Source organism: Parus major, chromosome 3 (genome assembly GCF_001522545.3).
Source record: "Parus major isolate Abel chromosome 3, Parus_major1.1, whole genome shotgun sequence".
Taxonomy (NCBI): Eukaryota; Metazoa; Chordata; class Aves; order Passeriformes; family Paridae; genus Parus; species Parus major.
Window position 1 is genome coordinate 49,104,901 of NC_031770.1, and position 18,691 is coordinate 49,123,591.

General features: G+C 38.1%; 1 protein-coding gene across 2 annotated transcripts in view; it reads left to right on the forward strand.

Moving 5' to 3' along the window:
* The window catches only part of PDE7B (phosphodiesterase 7B), a 169,496-nt gene that overhangs the window by 36,402 nt on the left and 114,403 nt on the right, over window positions 1–18,691 (forward strand). For both annotated transcript variants that reach the window (XM_015621417.2, XM_015621416.2), the window contains one exon: window positions 17,483–17,543. In XM_015621417.2, coding sequence (XP_015476903.1) covers window positions 17,483–17,543 — 61 coding nt within the window. The remainder of the gene's footprint in view (window positions 1–17,482; window positions 17,544–18,691) is intronic.

Consider the following 18,691-nt stretch of genomic DNA (forward strand, 5'->3'; position numbering starts at 1 on the left):
CCATATAGTCCAGTAAGGCCAGCTGTTAAAATCACAGAAAGCTTATGAACAAAGCTCTTAAAAGTCACTTTCAGCAGATTGTGTATTTTGCCACCACTATCATCTCTCAGGAATACCTCTGTTCAAAGCTGGCTCTCCCACCAGCTAAAATCACTTGGGCTTTCATGAGTCCCAGCCCAGCTGGAATGGTACAGCGGATTTAAATGCCAGGAGTTGGTCATCTCCTGGAGAGTAACCTGGCCATGCTTACTGGTTTTAAAGCACAGGAGTTGTACATAACAGCATCCATAACAAGAAATAACAGAGAAGGCTGCCTAGTGTGAGTAGTAATGAAACCAGGGGGGACAGCTCACACCTTCAGCACTACATACTTTCAATTTGGATTTGGACCAGTCTTTGCTCCTGTGCTGAGAGCATTTTGCAAGTGTACGGATGCCAGCAGCAAGCAAGCTCATTCTGAGCATAATTGAGCCAAATGGCCTGAACAGGAGATATATGGAAATTACAGCTACGTGTCTGCCTGCTTAGGCTTTCGGGATTCAAAAACCACAGGCCAGCTTTCTGCAATTTCAGCCCTTTTAATGCATTTGAGCCAATATAGGCAAGGTAAAATGGAACTTTAAATTGTAGGATATTTTTGTTTTCTGGAGGGAATGGTTAAGGCAACTGAATTTTTGTCTCCTGGCTCTCATGGTTCCCCAGGGAGGAGCAGGGTTTGCCACTGTTTAATAAGCAGAGATTTTTCCTGCTGGTCTCTTTGAAAGCTGTCACACAGCAGTGTGCAGTCGGTGGACGATGATGCCTCTCTAAGACTTCCTCCCAGCTGTCTGCAACAGTAGCAATATTGTGTCCTGCTTGAACAGCCACCATTCATGCTAGATGGGCCTGGCTTTCCCCGATTGCTGTGAGCCTGCACTGAATTCCTCTCCACACGTGCATAAATATCACTGTGGCAGTCACTGGTAAGGACCGCTACAGTTCAGTAACAATATCTCCCTTAACAATGCTGTTTTCACACATATTTCCTAAGCAGTTTCCTTAGGAGCTAAAACCGTCCAAGGTCAGGTAACTAGGTGGAAAATCCATGCCACTCTGTGTGCAAGGGCAGTAGCCATGCCAGGATGTAACGTGAAGCAGAAAACAGCAACCACTTCTAAGCCATCTGTAAACAGGGTGGTCTTATACAGGGGCCCTTAATATGCTTAATACAAAGGAAATAATTAATTTATTGTGAGGCCGTGCTACCTAAACGTCTGCAGCCACAGCGCAAAAGCTGCCAGAGGAGTGAACAGAAGCACAGGAACCCAGAGCTCAATCGCCTGTTCCATCTCCACCTTGGTGCCTGGCTCGCTTCCCTACTTTTCATGTGCCATACGCTGCTCTGCAAACATTACTTGGCAAACATTATGTAGGTGGGCCTCACAACATCTCTGTGAGGTAATTAAACACAGAAACCTCACACTGCAAACAGGGAAAGGGAGGCTCTGAGCTTGGCTTTCTTGCCAGGCTTACGGGGATAAGCAGTTTCACAGTAATTCAGACAGTTTCAGGGCGTTGCTATATTTTAGCAATTGTGAGGACTGTGCTAATCTATGGGGTTTGATTTGATTCACAATTTCATCCTCCCAGGGTGAGCTTGGTCTCTCTCCATTTGTCACTGTGGGCTGCTTTGGAGACTACGCAAAATTTACTATGAGTGGTGTCAACTGTTCTGTGCCAGTAGACTGTAAAGAACCATCCCTGGTATCATAATTTGCTAAGATAGCAAACACCTAACACCTTAATGTCCTAACTGTAAAGTTCAGAAAACAATGATGTGCAGATAATTATTTTCCAGATAATACTTTGTCTTTAATGGAAGCACTCATCAGATACAAAAAACTGATGTAAAAAGACTACATAGCAAAATATTAATTTGTGATTATATTTGAAAGTACTTTCCACAAAAGCATGAATTTAAATTTTTCATTCTGGTCCTTATTCTAAATTCTGTCCAAAGACCAGTCTGATCTGCTGGTCTCCACCTCTTCTGTAATCCAGAACTGTTGCTACCAGTTCCTTGGTTTGCTTTTCAGAAGGATAGGTAAACATTGTGAACTGAAGAGCTGAGGCTGTAGCTTGTTTGTGTTTTCACATATAAATTCGTATTTGTTCATGTACATACTGTATTCTGGGCAAAATATTTTCCTTTCATTTTGAATAAGGGGTAAAGAAGTTTAAAAATATGCTAACCTCCTCTGGTTTAGAAGAAGGTCAAGATATCTGGTAATTTTAGTGTTCTCTAAGCAGTGATCACTGGCCAGCAATATGTGTTTCTTCGAAGGCTTGATGATGCTCTTTCTTTGGGAGCAAAGATGCTTTATTGTGATGATGCATGGGATAAAGAGTGTTTCTGGCAGACTTTTATCAATGTTTTGGTATAAAGGCTATTGGTGTTCTTTGTTATTAATCTCTGCAGGAGGTGAGGTAAGATAGTTCATTCCTTTTGCCTGAGTGACAGATATCAGGTCTCCCAGATGTAAGACATGAGTTGCCAGGATTTGAAACAATTAGACAAAATTTTCAGGTTAGACAAAACTTTCAAACACAGCTAGAAAGAGCCTTGGATATATACTTTTGTGACTAGTATGCTGTGCTTGGTCTAGCTATGGAGGGCTGAGCACTTTTTAAAAGAAGCCTTGAGTTTTCACTGTGCCTTGTGGTTTTGGTAGAGATTGTTGAAGAACCCTCTAACACCATACTTTCCCCACTATCTCTTCTCAAGCAGTCTTTGCACTCTCCCAGTTTTCCCTTTTAAAATATCATATTAATCATTTATGTAGCTGGCTGGTGGGTGGAGATACTCATGTCCTGGACACGTGTGGTGAAGGCCAACAGAGGAGACAAGGTTGCACTATCTTGTGTTTATTTTGTGAAAATGTTCAGGAACAAAATTATAAAATATTTATTTTATGTATTGTTTCAACTATTATGCAAAACCAATAAAAGCAAATTGAAAGAAAACATCGGCATTTCTGATTTTAAATATCAAAGGACAGGAAATTCTCCATCCTTGATTTTCCATTGGGATTATAGCAATTTACTGTTTTGAAATTCCCTGCTTTATTGTGATATAATGTGTAAAGGATAAGCAGGATCAGGATGACATTGAATTTTACCTTTGTTTAGTTTCAGTCAGACCATTCATAGCTATCACACCATTGTAAGGTGACATCCGTAAGCTTCCAAAGATATCACAACCTAAACACTTTTTGATACTGGATTAACTTCCTTTCCATGGGAATAACACATTTTTAGTCTTATTCCAGGCTTCTGTGCTATTACAATAGGCTTTTTTAATCCCTTCTATACAGTCACTAGATAAAAATAAATGTGTGATCAAACAATGTCAAATCTCCATGTTGAGAAGGTAGGTGAACTTAGGGCAGAGCTTGCTCTCATAAAGGATTATAACAGTGGGAAAACTACCACACTTCAAAACACTAACCACACTGGCCCATGTCATATTTGCAAATGTTGCTAGTGAGCACCAGCAAAAAAGTTCAGCAGCAGCAGAGCAGAGACTGAACACAGGTAAACAGTCAGCCTTGAATGTTATCACAGTAATGTCCAGAAAGTCATGGATGTGTTATGGCTTTGATTTTTAGACATTCAGTGATGAACAGGACCTGTTATTTAACTCATATGTGGTTAAAGCAATAGAAGACTGGTTTTCTTTAATGACAGTAGTTTAGGAGTTAGATGTAGAGAGGAGAGCTGCCTTTTTCTCATCAGAAAAGTGAGGCTGAGTCTTGCTTGGGATCTGAGTTGATGGCTGCTGTCTCTTTTGGCTGCTATCTCTTTTGGCTGCTGTCTCTTCTGTCTGCACAATGGGGGATGCTGAGTGTTGTCCACATTAGTCCCTGACTGTGAAAACTGGAATTTCTAAGTAGCATTAGCCCAGGTGTCAGCAGACCTTTTAATTCGGCTGAAGCATGACTTCCAATGGCTAAAAAGGGCTGTCTGTCCTCTGTAGATCAATTTGTCAATGGCTGAAAACTGAGCTACTCAAGTAGCCAACTTTCTTAGTGTTAGAGAAATCCAACATTTCTGGCAAACTATTATTTTTTTTTCATTTACAGAATCTAATATTGCAGTGGATGTTTCCCAATGCACTGAGAAAGGAGGCCCCAGACAGTTGTGAAATATCACACTAAACATAAGAAAAACACTGAAAAGCCCACACAATAACTTTCTTATCCTCCTCTTGGATTACTGTACACCCAGATGGGAAGATTTGTTTGACTTAGAGGTTTTATCAACTTAAGGAGTTTTTGCTTGGTGAGTGTTTTCTAAATTGGAACCTCTTTGGTTTCAGTTTTATGTCTTGTTACCAAATCTGATTTTTCTGGAAACAGACATTTCCTGAGGACAAACTCTTCTGAGTTTCCCCTTGAAGGGAAGTCCTCATTCACATTTTTGTACAAATCAAATTAGTTTCATGCAAAATGAATGTGTCAACATGAAATACAGCATAGACCATCCGATCTGCAGTGCTGGCAGTGCTCACCCTCTCCCCACAGTTCCTTTTGCTGTCGATGTGTGATGCTGGCTGATACTCCAGGGACTCATCCAGTGGCTGTCAGATGGGGAGGGAGGAGGGTGGGGGTTGGTGTGTGTGGTCAGCTTTACATTAACAACCACTGCTGTACCAGACAGGGTCTTTACTCCTTCTGCAGATCAAACTGAGCCTCTCCTGCTGACCAAAATATTACCTGTATCTCCTGCATTTACTTGCTGAAGGTTCATAAGGAAGAAAATGCCCAACAAAAAACAAGGACTGTTTTAATAACCATGCTCTGAAGTCACCCAGCTGCCTTTCAAGAATAAAATCTTCACAGAGTTTCTGATCTAATGTGACATTTGTCTTCAAAATATCTCCCCTCAAATCTGATTTTTCTGGCCTAAGTTGCTCAGTTGACTCTATGAGGTGAGAGTGCTCATCAGTCAGCACTATTAGTTCCTCTATTTAGTCATCCATTACTTAACAAGATAAGTCACACTGTTAATGTAAGAAATAGCACAGAGAATCACAGGCAACTGGAATGTTACTCCCTGCTCTTTCAGTGGGCTGGTGACCTTTAGCAAGTTTGTGTGAGCAGTCCTCTCCTCCTTTTCCCATCTGTACAGTACCTAACTGTAAAGTCTTGCCTGCCTCAAGGCTAATGTTAAATAATATTGTAAATAAAAACTGAACAAAAAATTGAAAGAACAACAGCAAAAAAAATATGAAAATCACAAGAGACACCAAATGTTTTTCACTTGCAGGGACCTCTTAAAACCTCATTACATCCTTCATGTCAGGCTCAGCAGGACACCTGCTGCAGTCACCTCAGTAGGTCAGCATTTCATTGCCAGCATTCAAACAGGAGAAATGCCTCAGCATCCATAACACAGATGTGTCTGAGCAACATGGGTTTACATCCAAATGCAAATGTCATGTGTTTCCATATAAACAGGGGGTAATTCAGAACCTCCTTTAATTGGAACCCGGCACATTTCCACTTAAACTTTTTTGCACTGAACACCATTTTCACTGGAGTTATTAATTAAGATGATGTAACATAAAATTAACATCACCTTTAGATTTCAAAATAAAGTCAGAAAAGATAACTAGATACAGCTTTATTATTTATGTAATATGTAAAATCTGATTTGAAAGAATTTTTGAAAATGCTAGAAAAGTAAGTTTAAACAAAGTTTCTAAAAGCTGTAAAGAAGTCATTGCTCTTCCTTGTAAAAATTATGTGCATGTACCACTTTGAATATGTGGAATTTTATCAGAGTCATGTGGCTCAGGTATATTGCAATATATGTGAAAACATGCCTCGTTTGTAAAGAATGACAAAGGCCTGGCATATGTAAATGCTAAAGATACCATAATAATGTATAAATGTTTTTTTTAAGAAGTTCTTTCAGATTCTGGCAAGCAAAGTGCTTCTGCTCCTTGATCTCAATCACTGCACTGCACAACTTCTAAATGTATCACTGCTTCCCACAAAGTACAATTTACTCAGCAACCTTTACCTCCTTGAAATTATAACTGTATTTTTATCCTTCATTATAAGAATTGTATTTTGTATACAAAAGTATATAACAATATAAAATAGGAAAATGAGAAACATTATTTTGCTTACTGCTTTATAATTTTTTAAAGCTGAGCGGAAATAGCAGGATTTACCTCTAGCTTCAGAAAAGGTTTTCTCTTTATTTGAAGAAAATGGCATCTTTTCCTTCAGCTATTAGTGGCCTCACAGCTCTGTTCTGCTATTCACCTTGTACTCTTCCCAAGTGGTTAATTAGTTCTAATAATGGAGGCCATAGCAGTATTAAAAACATCTTTATAATTCCTTCACAAAAACACAGTGAGTTTAGAGTTATTAAACGGTCCACATTGTCCTCCCTCTAAGACCAAACATTCTGGATACCCCACATCCCAGTGAGACCATTTACAGCTCCCTTAGCTCTGCTTCCCTGACAGCCACCTCACTGTCATGTGACAACTGGGAAAACATTTTTCCAGCTGTGCAGATCCAACCTCTAACATTCAGGATTAATGCTGATTTTGGGGTCCAAACGTACAGCCAGTGTTCACACTAAGAGTCAGCTAAATCCTTTTAACTGCATTTGATCAAGAATTAGGCATCCAGGCTTTTCTCTGTAATCAGCTGGACTAAATACATCTCTAGAAATTTCTCTCTCTCTTCATTTATGAACATAAGAATCTAGAGCTCAGTTCCCTCAAGTGAGATTCAAAAAAGCCCACCATAATTTCAAATACGATGTGCATATTAATTCTTGGAAGTTTTATTATAAAACAGACTTCTACCAATGTAGAGACTTCATTTAAAGAAATAACTTGGTAAGACATTTAGTATCCTAGCAATTTTTTGAAAATATACAGGGAGAATTCTTTTTCCTAATGCCTATCATATAAAAAATTGGGAATTAAAGGAAAAAATTCAAAACCAATTGGTTTTGAATCCCATCTTTAACATAAATACATAATAGCAGTCACACTTAAATAGCACAAGACAAAAACAAACAGATCCAAGAATAAAATCTTTTGAGAACAGAATTACAGATAATGAACACAGTTTTCCCTTTGGGGGACCAGTTAAAAATAAACTATATATGCCAGGTATTAGTCACATTGCTTGAAATGCCTCTGCAAGAAACTCAGCCGTGTGGTATGACTGGTAACAGACACTGAAGAGAGATGATGCCATGTGCATTAGTCAGAATCAAATTGATTAATATGAAAAAATGAAATGTATTGTCTGGTTTTGGACAGACAGGTAGGGGATATATGATAGAAACTCCACCAGTAAAATGTTCACCATGCTGACTTTGACAGGTAAGAGTGGAAAGTATGAGCAAAGCCCGGCCAAAAAACAATCTAAGATTATTCCCATGACAACAGAGATTAACAGGTTAAAATTTCTTAATTCTACAGATGAAGTATAGTTCTCAGTTTTCCCCCCCAAAAAGCAGTATCCAGTTGGATAGGGAGTAAGAACAGACATGTCTTTACCTTTTTTGCAAAATTCTTGAGGTTTATTACTTACATCAGGAAGACACCTCTTCAAGAGAATAAATCCAGATGAAGGGAGGTAACCACTCTCAACCAAGTCCTTCTCTAACCTTCATTTAGATCCAATAAATAATAGGTGTTGTTACCTCTTAGCAAAGCCTGAAAGAATAGTAACTACTTTCTTTTTCCTGTTTCTACTACAAAGGAAGCTGGTTTAGTACACAGGCATTCTATGAAATTAATTTGTACCCTGCCTTTTTAAATAAATATTACCTGTCATATAATGTGCTTTACTGCATGTTGTGGTTAAAATGTGAGGTATATGACATTTTTTCTACTGCAAAATGCAGTTGTTCATAATCAAGTCTAAAATACTTTCATGTTTCTTATTGATGAAAACTTGCTAAGAAAACAGTCTGGCAGGTAAAATTATTGCAGTAGAGTGACTTTAGAGGTCTCTAACCCTCCAATATGATCAAGAAATTGTTTGGATTACACATGGAAGTGAGCTCTATAATAAAATTTCATACCTGTTTGCCTACCTGCTCTCAAAACAGGATTATGACAGCAGTTGCAGATAGCTATGAAACTATGATAGCTTTATTTTCTCTAGACTAGAGATTGATGGCTCTAAAAGACATTGAGTGCAGACCAGGGAACATTTTGTTCCCATTGAGTGTTTTAGCTGGTTTTTATTCTAGTTGTTTCTGCAGTCTAAAATAAGCCTCTTTAGAATGAAAAGCTCGTACAATTTTTGTGTGGAGAATCAACATGCAAATCACTTGGGAAGGCCTTGGGGCTGCCAGAGAAGAAGGAAGATACCCAGGCAATTAAATCCTTGTGTAAACTCCTGGGCATTTCATTCCTTGTGTGAACTCCTATGATGATTTTTACCACAGTAAAATAAACATTTGCAGGTATTTTGTCCTTTTCTTTTACCTTCGCAAGGGTAAGCATGGATGTAGTCTAGGCTAAGAGATTATAATCAGAAACTGTTCAGAAGTGAAAGAAAAGAGCAGCTTTGTGCAATACTTGTCAGCAATTCACCTATTTCAAACTGATGCTTCCTCACATAAAACAAAACAAAACAAAACACTCTGCTTCTGGGAATTATTTTCAGGGAGAAAATTAGTCTTTTTAGCATTACTCCAAAAGACTGCAGCCTTGGAAACAGTAGCTAATGTGTCAAAATAATGTGGATTTCCTTGTATCTAAAATATGTTCATAGGGATTACTGCAGTAGCATCTAAGTATTTCCTGATAATATAATGGCATATGTATGGCTCCAGATGTTATTAATCCCACTTTGAAAGTTGAAAAAGAGACATTAGTAACAAAGACACTTTCTTTTAGTGCAGAGGATGTTCTTCCACAATGTCTAATATGACAATTTTTGAAATGCAAATTTTTCCTGTCAAAACAACACTTGCTGTTTTTTAGCTCCATATGTTCTTTACATAGAAACAGAATGTATGCTGGCTGTGCTTGAATTCATAAAAGCCATGTTTTCAGTGCTAAGGTCACTCGGTTTTTTGGTTTGATTTCCTCCTCTAAGCTGCAGTGATGTGAGAGTATCACAGAACCACAGAATGGCTCAGGCTGGAAGGGACCACTGTGGGTCATCTGGCCCAGCCCCCCTGCTCAAGCATATCCTAGAGCACACAGCACAGAATTGAATCCAGAGAGTTCTCGAGTCTCCCAGTGAGATTCTCAATGACTATTATACAGAAGTACAATAAGTACTTCTAATGGATAGCTGTGACTGTAGAAGCATGTGTTAACAAGCTAAATAGATGCCCATTTTTACAGTATCTGTTTGGTAACATGCTGGACAGGTGCCCACAAAATTTTGTTATCGGGCCAATTTTTCAGAACTATTGAAGATAGCACTTATATATTAATATTGCTTGTAGTGGAGAAAGAGCTTAAAAATAAGTACAATGCAGGACAGCTCAAAATATTTGAAAAATATAGGAAAAGATTTGGGAGTAAAACTGTAAGTGGTTGGCAATAAACCCAGGAGATACTGTTTGACATGAGCTATTCATTTTGTGACACACTGAAATAATCTAAACAGCTGATCAAAAGAGGGCTTGTGGCCAGCCTTTGGTGATGTCCTCTTCGCACAGCAATTGGGCCCGGGTCTCCTTAGAGCATCTTGGGGCCTCAGTGTTGCAGAAAGGACTTTGTTCATAAAAAATTTTATTTGCCCAGTTCCTTATGGATGTCAGACAAAGTTACCTTAGGGAAGGAGCAAGAAGCAAGAGAGAGAGAAATGAGAAAGGGAAAAGCTCCCTTTTAACAAGATGAAGAGCTCTGCAGTCATTTAGCAGCTGTCCTTGAGACCCTACTAGCTTCGGAAGCAGGCAGTGTGTGGTGCAGGTGCTCTATTTTCACTTCTGCTGAAGCTGTCAACTTGACAGGACCTTCCACATATGTCTTCAGCTTTGTTTGATGAGTTGTCAACCCCTCTCCTATGTGGTTTATTCGGCCCAGTGCTGGTTCTATTACCTAAGTGTGCCAGAAAGTGAGTGAAAGCAGTGGACTTGTGAACACGTTACTTAATTGTTGGTATGTTTCTGGCATGGGTTGTTCTCACCAACTCCTATTCTTTAAAATAAGCTCTAGAAAGGATGAAACAGGACTGCCTCAGTATTTTCCAATGTTTTAGGGAACTGGGAAGGCCCAGCTCTTGAGAAGCAGGTGGCTGCTGATGCTTGGTAGCGCTCAGGGAGCAGTCAGGGGGACAGTCTTGTTAGGCAGATGCCTGTGTCAGCTCACTGGCACTCAGTCTTCCTGTCCTTCCTGAGACTGCGCTTTTGTTTGCAAACCATATGGTATGCAGCGGGCACACACAAACAAGCAGGTGCCAAAATTCATCCCACATTGCTCTGAACAGCCTGAGGATACTTTTCAGGAGATTCATTCTCCCACAGACCTTTGATTTGCTTATTGGAGAGAGTGGTGTGTCAGCTGGTGCTTCCAAGGCTTTGATCCAGTAGATCAGTGGGAATTATGTGACAAAAAACATGTGGTTGAAGTTGAGAACTAAATTTTCACAAAGTAATCCCATATTTTCCTCCTATTACATATTTCAATAGAAAGTGAAAGTTAAAATGGCTGTGACCATATAAAACAACTAGGAGAACAGCCCAGCTCTACAATTCAGAGGAGAAAAGATAATTATGTGGTGAGGAAATGTTTTAAATACAAAGAACTTTGATGTTTCACATCAGAGCCACAATAAATAGAGAGAACATATTTGCCTTTTCCCTAATATTGATATTTTCCTCCCATCTTCCCTCCTACTTAGAACTGTTTTTGTGGTGGGAGGATCCATTAGGTAATCTGCAGATGTTTTACATTCTTAAATGTAAACTAGAAAATTAATTGTAATACAGATTTGTCCCATGAGAGTAAAAAACTAGTCTGCTCTTTAATGTTTCTTGGACGATTGCACCCCTTCAGAACATGCCTGAAAGTTGTGCCTCACCCCTTAATGCACACTCGACTGTAACTTACTGCTTATTAAAACCCAACATTTTTATTGCTTAGTAATTCTGGATTTGGCTCCCAGTGTCCCTGTTATAAACACTTAAAAGTAGGGATGCTGTATTGAAACACTGACAGAATCTCATGGGGGTCAGGGCTACTGGCGCCTCCCTAATGAAGTCACACGCTGTTAAATTATTTTTTTTTCCTTGACTCAAGAAGAAAACAAAGCAGTTAAACTGCTATATCCACTTTCCAGCAACATTAATCCATTTCAAACCACTCTTAACCATATTAAATCACAGGTTTGTGATAAAATGAACTGCCTAAAGGTTCACCTCGGGCTATTTAGGCCACAAACAAGATACTGACTACTGGCAACAATGGCAATTATTGCTCAATTCAGTTGCAATTAGTTTGCTGTGTTTTCTGTTCAGACTAGCTGAGGGTCTACAGCGTGGTAGATTCCAGAGTGAAATGCAGTGCCAGGGTTCTGCTGGAGATTGACAGTGACAGTGTTGAAAAGTCAATTGAGCAACATGTTTTAATTTCTTGGAGGGAAGAGAAACCTTCCCTTTCACTGGGAAAACTTGGAAAGGGATGAGCTCTCTGAACAAGTCTGCCCAGATATAGCTATTCTACCCTGCAGAAATCATTCAGGTGTTAATAGAACCTGAATTTTCAGTTTAAGTGTGCATCAATGCTGATACTAAATAGGGAAGCTAGAAACTTTACCCATGAAATACAGTACAGCTGCAATATAATGCTTGCAATGTAATAATAGTAATCTGAATAGCAAAAAATGTAGCATTCTGGCTTCTAATAGTATTTTAAAGACGGTCATCAGTATGCTGTGATTACACCATAGCTGCAAGTGGATGGACATACACATAATACATGCCAGTTCAAGGGAAGTGTAGTTATTTTCAGCCCAATTTAGTGAAACCCTTGACTTGCCTAATGTAGGTCTAAATTTTCAGGTAAGTATAAGATTTTATCTATAATCATTATAGGAACTGTTAATAAGTCATTGGGAAATAGTACATAAAACAAATCACAATTTTTTATAGATCTTGGGTAATTTCATTAGCTGAAACATTCTAGTAGTGTTTTATACCAATACATATAATATTTATACATATAATTCTCAAGTTGTATTCATTATACTCATGCTTTCATATAAGAAAGGCTAAGTAAAATTCTTGAAGAGTCATTGATCCAAGATCACATGAATAGGGTAAGCTTTTGCAGTTACTGTCTCCAGAGAAAAGTGATCAAATACGGGCCTGTTAAAATTAAAATACAGTGTGATATAGAGAAAAGGAGCTTCTGTCTATAAACAAATAAAAACAGTGGCTTTATTTTGTTTGCTAAGGCCAACAAAGACCATGGATAAAGATTCAGCAAAACTCAGAAATGTTCGACATTTAAGCGCATCTCAAGATTACAGAGTATCAGTAGGGAACTTCCTTGTTTTGCATAGAAATTGATTTAATCACTAGCAGATGTTATAACAAGGCTTCTATTCTGGGGGAGGTAATGCAGGAAAGGCTGGATATAAGAGAGATTATGTCAGTCTGCTTTTGTAGTTCCTGTACTTTCTTTGGGCCTGTCAGAGAGGAGAGTCAGAAAGGGAAGCACCATGCCTTGGATATCCTACAGTTCCTACACTCTGATAGTTTATCAAGTGAATCAACCTTAAAAGGCTCCTATGCAGCATGAAGATGAAAGGCATGCATGTGGTCTGACTCTTTCTGAAATACTGCCCTTAGATTTCAGCTATTTATGGGTGGCCTATTGTTTTTATGATTGTTTGCTAAGACTTACAAAGAACCATTGTTTTCAAATGAGCAGATTTTACATCTATAATCCTTAGGCAAATAGAATGATGATTTTACATATTAGAGAACATTTTTTATGTACTTTTAAAAGGTAATGGAAAAAGGAACGTAATAGGGAAATAGAAATAGGAATAACAGTAGCATTTCTTTGCCTCTGAGATTATCCATTTATTCATAAAAGCATAGAAGCTTTTTGCTCTGCCTTAAATTCTTTTAATCAGTGGTGTTTATGAGTTTTTTAACCTTACTTTCTAAAGGAATAAGAAATTATATGTAGTATTCTAGGAAAGAAAAAAAAAAGAAAGAAAAAGCTCTTTCAACAAACTATGTGGAATCTACTTCCATCTACTATTGGTAAGAGCAAAGCATATTAACTGAAGGTTACTTTAAAGAAATGAATCAGTAGATTCTAAAAAAAACATTTGGCATGCAACCAACGTGCACTTAACACATCTCTATTTGGAGGTACAATAATCCCTGTCACCTCCTGCAAAAAGAAAATGATGCAATATTTATTGTCATGCTTTTCTGCTCATGTACATCAAGTACCTCCCTGATTATTGCAATATTGGAAGAGACATGTGTTGAACACCATACTCAGGACATGCAGAACAAAACAGATAAGAGTGAAGAAGCCTATAAATATGGTTCCTACTCTGATAACCTTTTAAACTGACTAGAAAACTTGGTTATCTGCTGCTTAAAAAGGTCAAAATTACACACGTTCAAATTTCATGCCAGAAAAATTCCTACTATATTTTTATAACACTATACAATCTAACAAGATTAAAATAGTTAAATGCTAGATCATTGTTAATTATATGCCTTTAATAAGTAGAAAACTAACATGCCACTTACTGCAATTTTCATTGAAATTGAATTGAGAAACACTTTCAGACATTTACTTGCTGAATTTTGTCAAAGAGTTTAGACCCATTTATTTCAATTACTTGATTTGCATCTTCCTCCTTAAAATGAGTAATGCATTAGTTTATCATACAGATAGGAGTCGAATGGAATGACTTCAAAACCAGTTTTTCCATAGGTAGATTTTTCTCCACAACATTAAAAAAGAAAACAAAATTCCCCAACGAACTAAGAGCATATTCTGGCTGGGGTATATACACCCTGTTTATTGTACATATCTCAAACCCTCAAATGCAGCTGGTGTGAGCCCAGGCATGCTGGAAATGGAAACCCAACCTATGAATGATCACGTAATACCAGAGAAGTAACATAAGATGTGTTACTGCATTTGTATGCAGAGTAGATTTTCCATCCGTTCTCTGCATGAACTGTTTTCTTGATAGTTATGCCCTGCTTTGTTGCAGTTTTAATTGCACTGTTTCGGTACAGGGCTTCTTGCAGATGGCTGCCCGTTTTCCTGTGTACTCCTCATAGCATCTTGCAGAGTGACATCTTGCCTGAGAGCACCCTTCTCCCACAGAGCCTTTCTCTGGGGAAGATGTGCCCGTGCCTTTCGGTGTTTCCCTTTTCTGACAAGTGCTACTGGGCCGTCAGAGTCATCCAGGCTGGTCTCAAGTTCTCCAACTTACTTACCTTTCTGAGTCCATGCCACATTTCTTCTGAATCCCATGTCCTTTTGTTCCTATTCTCATTTTTCACTTTGTTTTATTTTAAGCTCCACTTTCAGCTGCTCCATGATTCAGTCTCTTTTCCATCCAGGGGGACGTGTATGTTCCATTCTAGTTTACTACATTGCAGCTTGTGTAACAGGCTCAATATCATGGCATGCATCTGATCTCAAAAAAAAGGAGTAGAGAGCAGATAATTTATTAATTCATTTTTTTATATAAAAACAAAAAAATGTGTAGTGAACTGCAGGCTGCAATTCTTTGTGGAAACGTACCTCTGTTACTGAAAATAATATTAACTATTATTAACACCTAGGCTTTCATTTTCTCCAGAAAGAGAAAAAAAAAAACCAAACAACAAAAACCCAGTCTAGTCCAAAGTTCAGTTATTCAAAATATATGAATGTCCAACAGAGACTCAGAGGGTTGAATTTTGTATTTACCCATTTCTTTGTTAAATCTGACCAATTCAGAACACAACAGTTCTTTTAAGATTTTCAACAGCAAAGGCTCTCACACTTCAGGGAAACTGGACACTGGTGGTATTATTTTCAGCAGCGCTGCCTCTGTGAACTCACCAGCCCAACATCCAGGACTGCATATGGCAGAGCCAGTCCAACCAATACTATACTAGCCCCAGCCATGAAGTCCAAACTGAAATTTAAATTATCCCACACTCAGGTATGTCCAAGGTCATTCCTCCTTTTCTCTCTGCTTTTTGACTGGTTGAAATTAAAAAGTAGAATAGCCATCATCTAATGCCAAATTCCTATTTCTTCTTCCTGATAGAGTCTTCACTGATTCTATAGCCAACCTAAATGTTTTCAGGAGGGAATGAGCAGCTGCTGTAAGATTAATTTGGAAAAGGATTGGGTCTGGAGAGACTTTTGGCCACATCTCACAGTGTACAAGCAGACAGAGCAAACCTAAATGGGAAAAGGAAGTAAGCCAGTCCAGGAAAAGGGCAGAGGAAGCTTCTCCAGTCCTAGAAGGATTTCATAGCACTAGTGGTAAAGTCCCAGTTTAATCCTAAAGACTAAATCCTGAAATCATTCCTCACTTCTTGTTCATGGAAAACATTTGTTAACAGCAAAAATGTGCGAACAACTCTATTCTTTGGACAAGCAAAAGAGAATTCCTGCGGTATTTCTGTGCCATTTTACACATCCAGGATCCAACTAGGTCTTTTTCAGATGCTCTGAGCAGTTTGGTAACAGTTTATTTTTCATCCCACATATGAATTTTTGCTAGCAACACAAGTGCAATTGCTGCAGAAGCTCTTTCTCCTGTATTTCCAGCTGCAGTGGTAGTGGTGAAAAATCTCCCAAGCTGACTGTTGTAAGGTGATTTTCAACCACCTCTGTGGACTGTAGACATAAAGGGAATTCAGATAAGGCTATGAACTTGTATACAGTTATCTGAATCTTACTTGCAATGTTTTCAAAGTTCATCCATCATCACAATGGATCCCGTGGGATGTTAGTTGGCTCTGGGGAATGTTAGCTGTTTTCCCAATTTCATAACCCTAGGACTGGTGAGTATTGTTAGATATTGTAAGATACCATTTGCCAGCCTGAAATGTGATGTTTGTGTAAATATGTCTGAAACATACAGTACCTCTGAGGGACTGAATCAAAAATAACCAAAGATTTTCACAGAACACCATAATTCCAGGGGTGAGGTGGGCAGTGAATTTTGACATACTTTCTACCATCTGTGTTTGTCTAAGTATGCTAGCTTGAGAAGAAGCAGCTGGGAGACTTCTGTGAAAAGATGCCTATATTTTAGCATTCTTTTCAGAAGAATAAATATCAAATTTCTGTTTCTCATGACAGGGAGCTGGTAAAAGAGCATTCATAAAATTAACTTTGAAATGCAAGGTGTTGTTTTTCTTTTTCAGTGTTTCTGTAGTATGTGCTCCCACCTAGGAAGGTTAATACAGGCATCTGTTTGCTCTTTTTAGATGTACTGATATAAAAGAGTTTGTGTGGGACTTTTGTTTGTTTATTTGTGTTTATTTCAGTGTGAGGGAGGTGAAAAGTTTTTAACAATAGTGAGTTCCAAATGTGTTGTTCATGTATGAAACTGCTGCTGTGTTTCATCTTCTTTGATGCTCTGAGATTTTTTGCTTACCTGATTTGTAGGTTTTGATATTTGCTGCAATGTCATCTTCATGAATGAAAAAAAAAAAAGCAATAAAAAACCCCAGTTTTAAAAACTTCACTATAGGTGCTGGAAAGGAGAAAGTATGTAAGAGAGAGAAAGAAAGAGGAAGGGAAATGGACAGCTCTCAGTTATTTTTCCAGACTTTACTCTCTCTGCTTTTATTCCCATTTTGACATGGATACCAAAATTATGAGTATGTAGATATAAGGAAGTATAAACCAGTTTTACCTAGAAAATATCAGGCTGTCCTTAAGCCCCTCTCATGAGCTTTGAGTATAGTGACATGAAACTGAATCTTTTATGTAGCACCTGAAGAAGCCACTACTGAAGTTAGTGGGATGTGTCCACTGATTGTCTTCAATTAAAGTTGGATCAGACCCATGAGCCACACCAATTATGTTTCTTCTGGCATCTAAACTGACAGGTCTGTCTGTGTGAACTCAAAAACAATATCTTGTGTTTAAAAACAACCTAGCACTTCTGATCATAACTCTAATTATGTTCCTTGACTGGGAATATACAGGGAGACAATAATCCTGGATGATAGGGGCAGACATCAGTCTTACCTTAAGACAGATCCAAAGACATGACCTGGAGTTTTCCTCGGTGAGCACCCCGGAGTACAGTGTTGACCCATCCCAGCACATTTGCAGCAACCATTTTCTTCCTCAAACTTTGGCTACTTGCAAAGACTTTAGATGTTTTACAATGTGTCTTGAATATCTCTAGTTCCAAAACGTAGAGTGGTACCAGGGGATGAGGACAGGGGTGGTATCACAGAGTCTTTAACAAAATATATCTTTTTTCTTCCCCAGAGGTGCGGAGAAATTTCATTTGATAGTCCTGACCAGAATGCCAAATGTGTTCGCATGCTAGGTAAGGATAAGAATCTCTTCCCTTTTTTACTCAATTGTGTAGATATTGTAATATGTTTAATTGGGAATTTCTTCTTAAAAGTACATGATAATGATCATGATGATCCACAATGGCATTTACATAGCTCATCCACATGTAGTCCTCATGAATATATTCTTTATGATGAACTTACAATTCTCTAAACAAAGTACATATATTCCAGTAATGTCCACATGCATAGATGAAAATATAGCATTACCAACACTTTAGCTGGAAGGTCTGATGAGCTGAAGTCCAAAACTCATATTCAAAAGATGAAAATCTGTACTTCTATAGACAGTATTAATTCCACAAGCATGTATCGAAAGTCTCTAGAGCAGACCTTCAGCTGCATCAGCCAGGGAAAATTCAGTCAATGTGATTTTACATATTTGCACTGATGTAGCTTTGTAAATATTTACGTTAAGTAGAATTGTCTATTCTTTAGAAACAATACAAAAATATTCTTCTATGTTTCATTAATTTCTGTGACCAATTTCATTGTGGTTGTTTGTTTTGCTTACAATGCTAGTACTGAAACATTAATAGCATGGTTGGTATCACAGCAAGGAGTGTCTAAAGTGTCTAAAAACATAAGAGATAATGTTCACTCAGAAAAAAAATTAAATCACAGAACATTTGCAGGATTAAGCCTTAAATTCTGAAGACCTTTGACCTGCCAGGAAAGAGATAAATATATGCTGTAAATTAGAGCATTGCATCTAATAACGTGAAGACTGAAATAGCCACAATTTTTAAAACTGCAACTGGCAATGTCTAGGAACTTAACTCCCATCTGGGTGCATAGCTGTGATTATGTGGTTTGTTGTTTATATTCATTAAATCCTATTGTCACAACAGACTATAATTGCTGCAGAGGAAATCTGTCATGCTTGTAGAGCACAGATCCCAGCAGATGAACTGACACAATGGGCCATAATGATCTGTTACATCAATGATCCATGGTTAGAAGTCCTTAATGGAACAAGCTGACAAAAAAAGATACACTTGTGATCCTTTATCATGCCAATTATAATCTACAGTGTAAATACAATTGAGTTCCTAATGCTCTAGTTTGAATGAAATTATATCCATGCAAATGTTATTCTGCATCAGGGGAAGGAATGGGG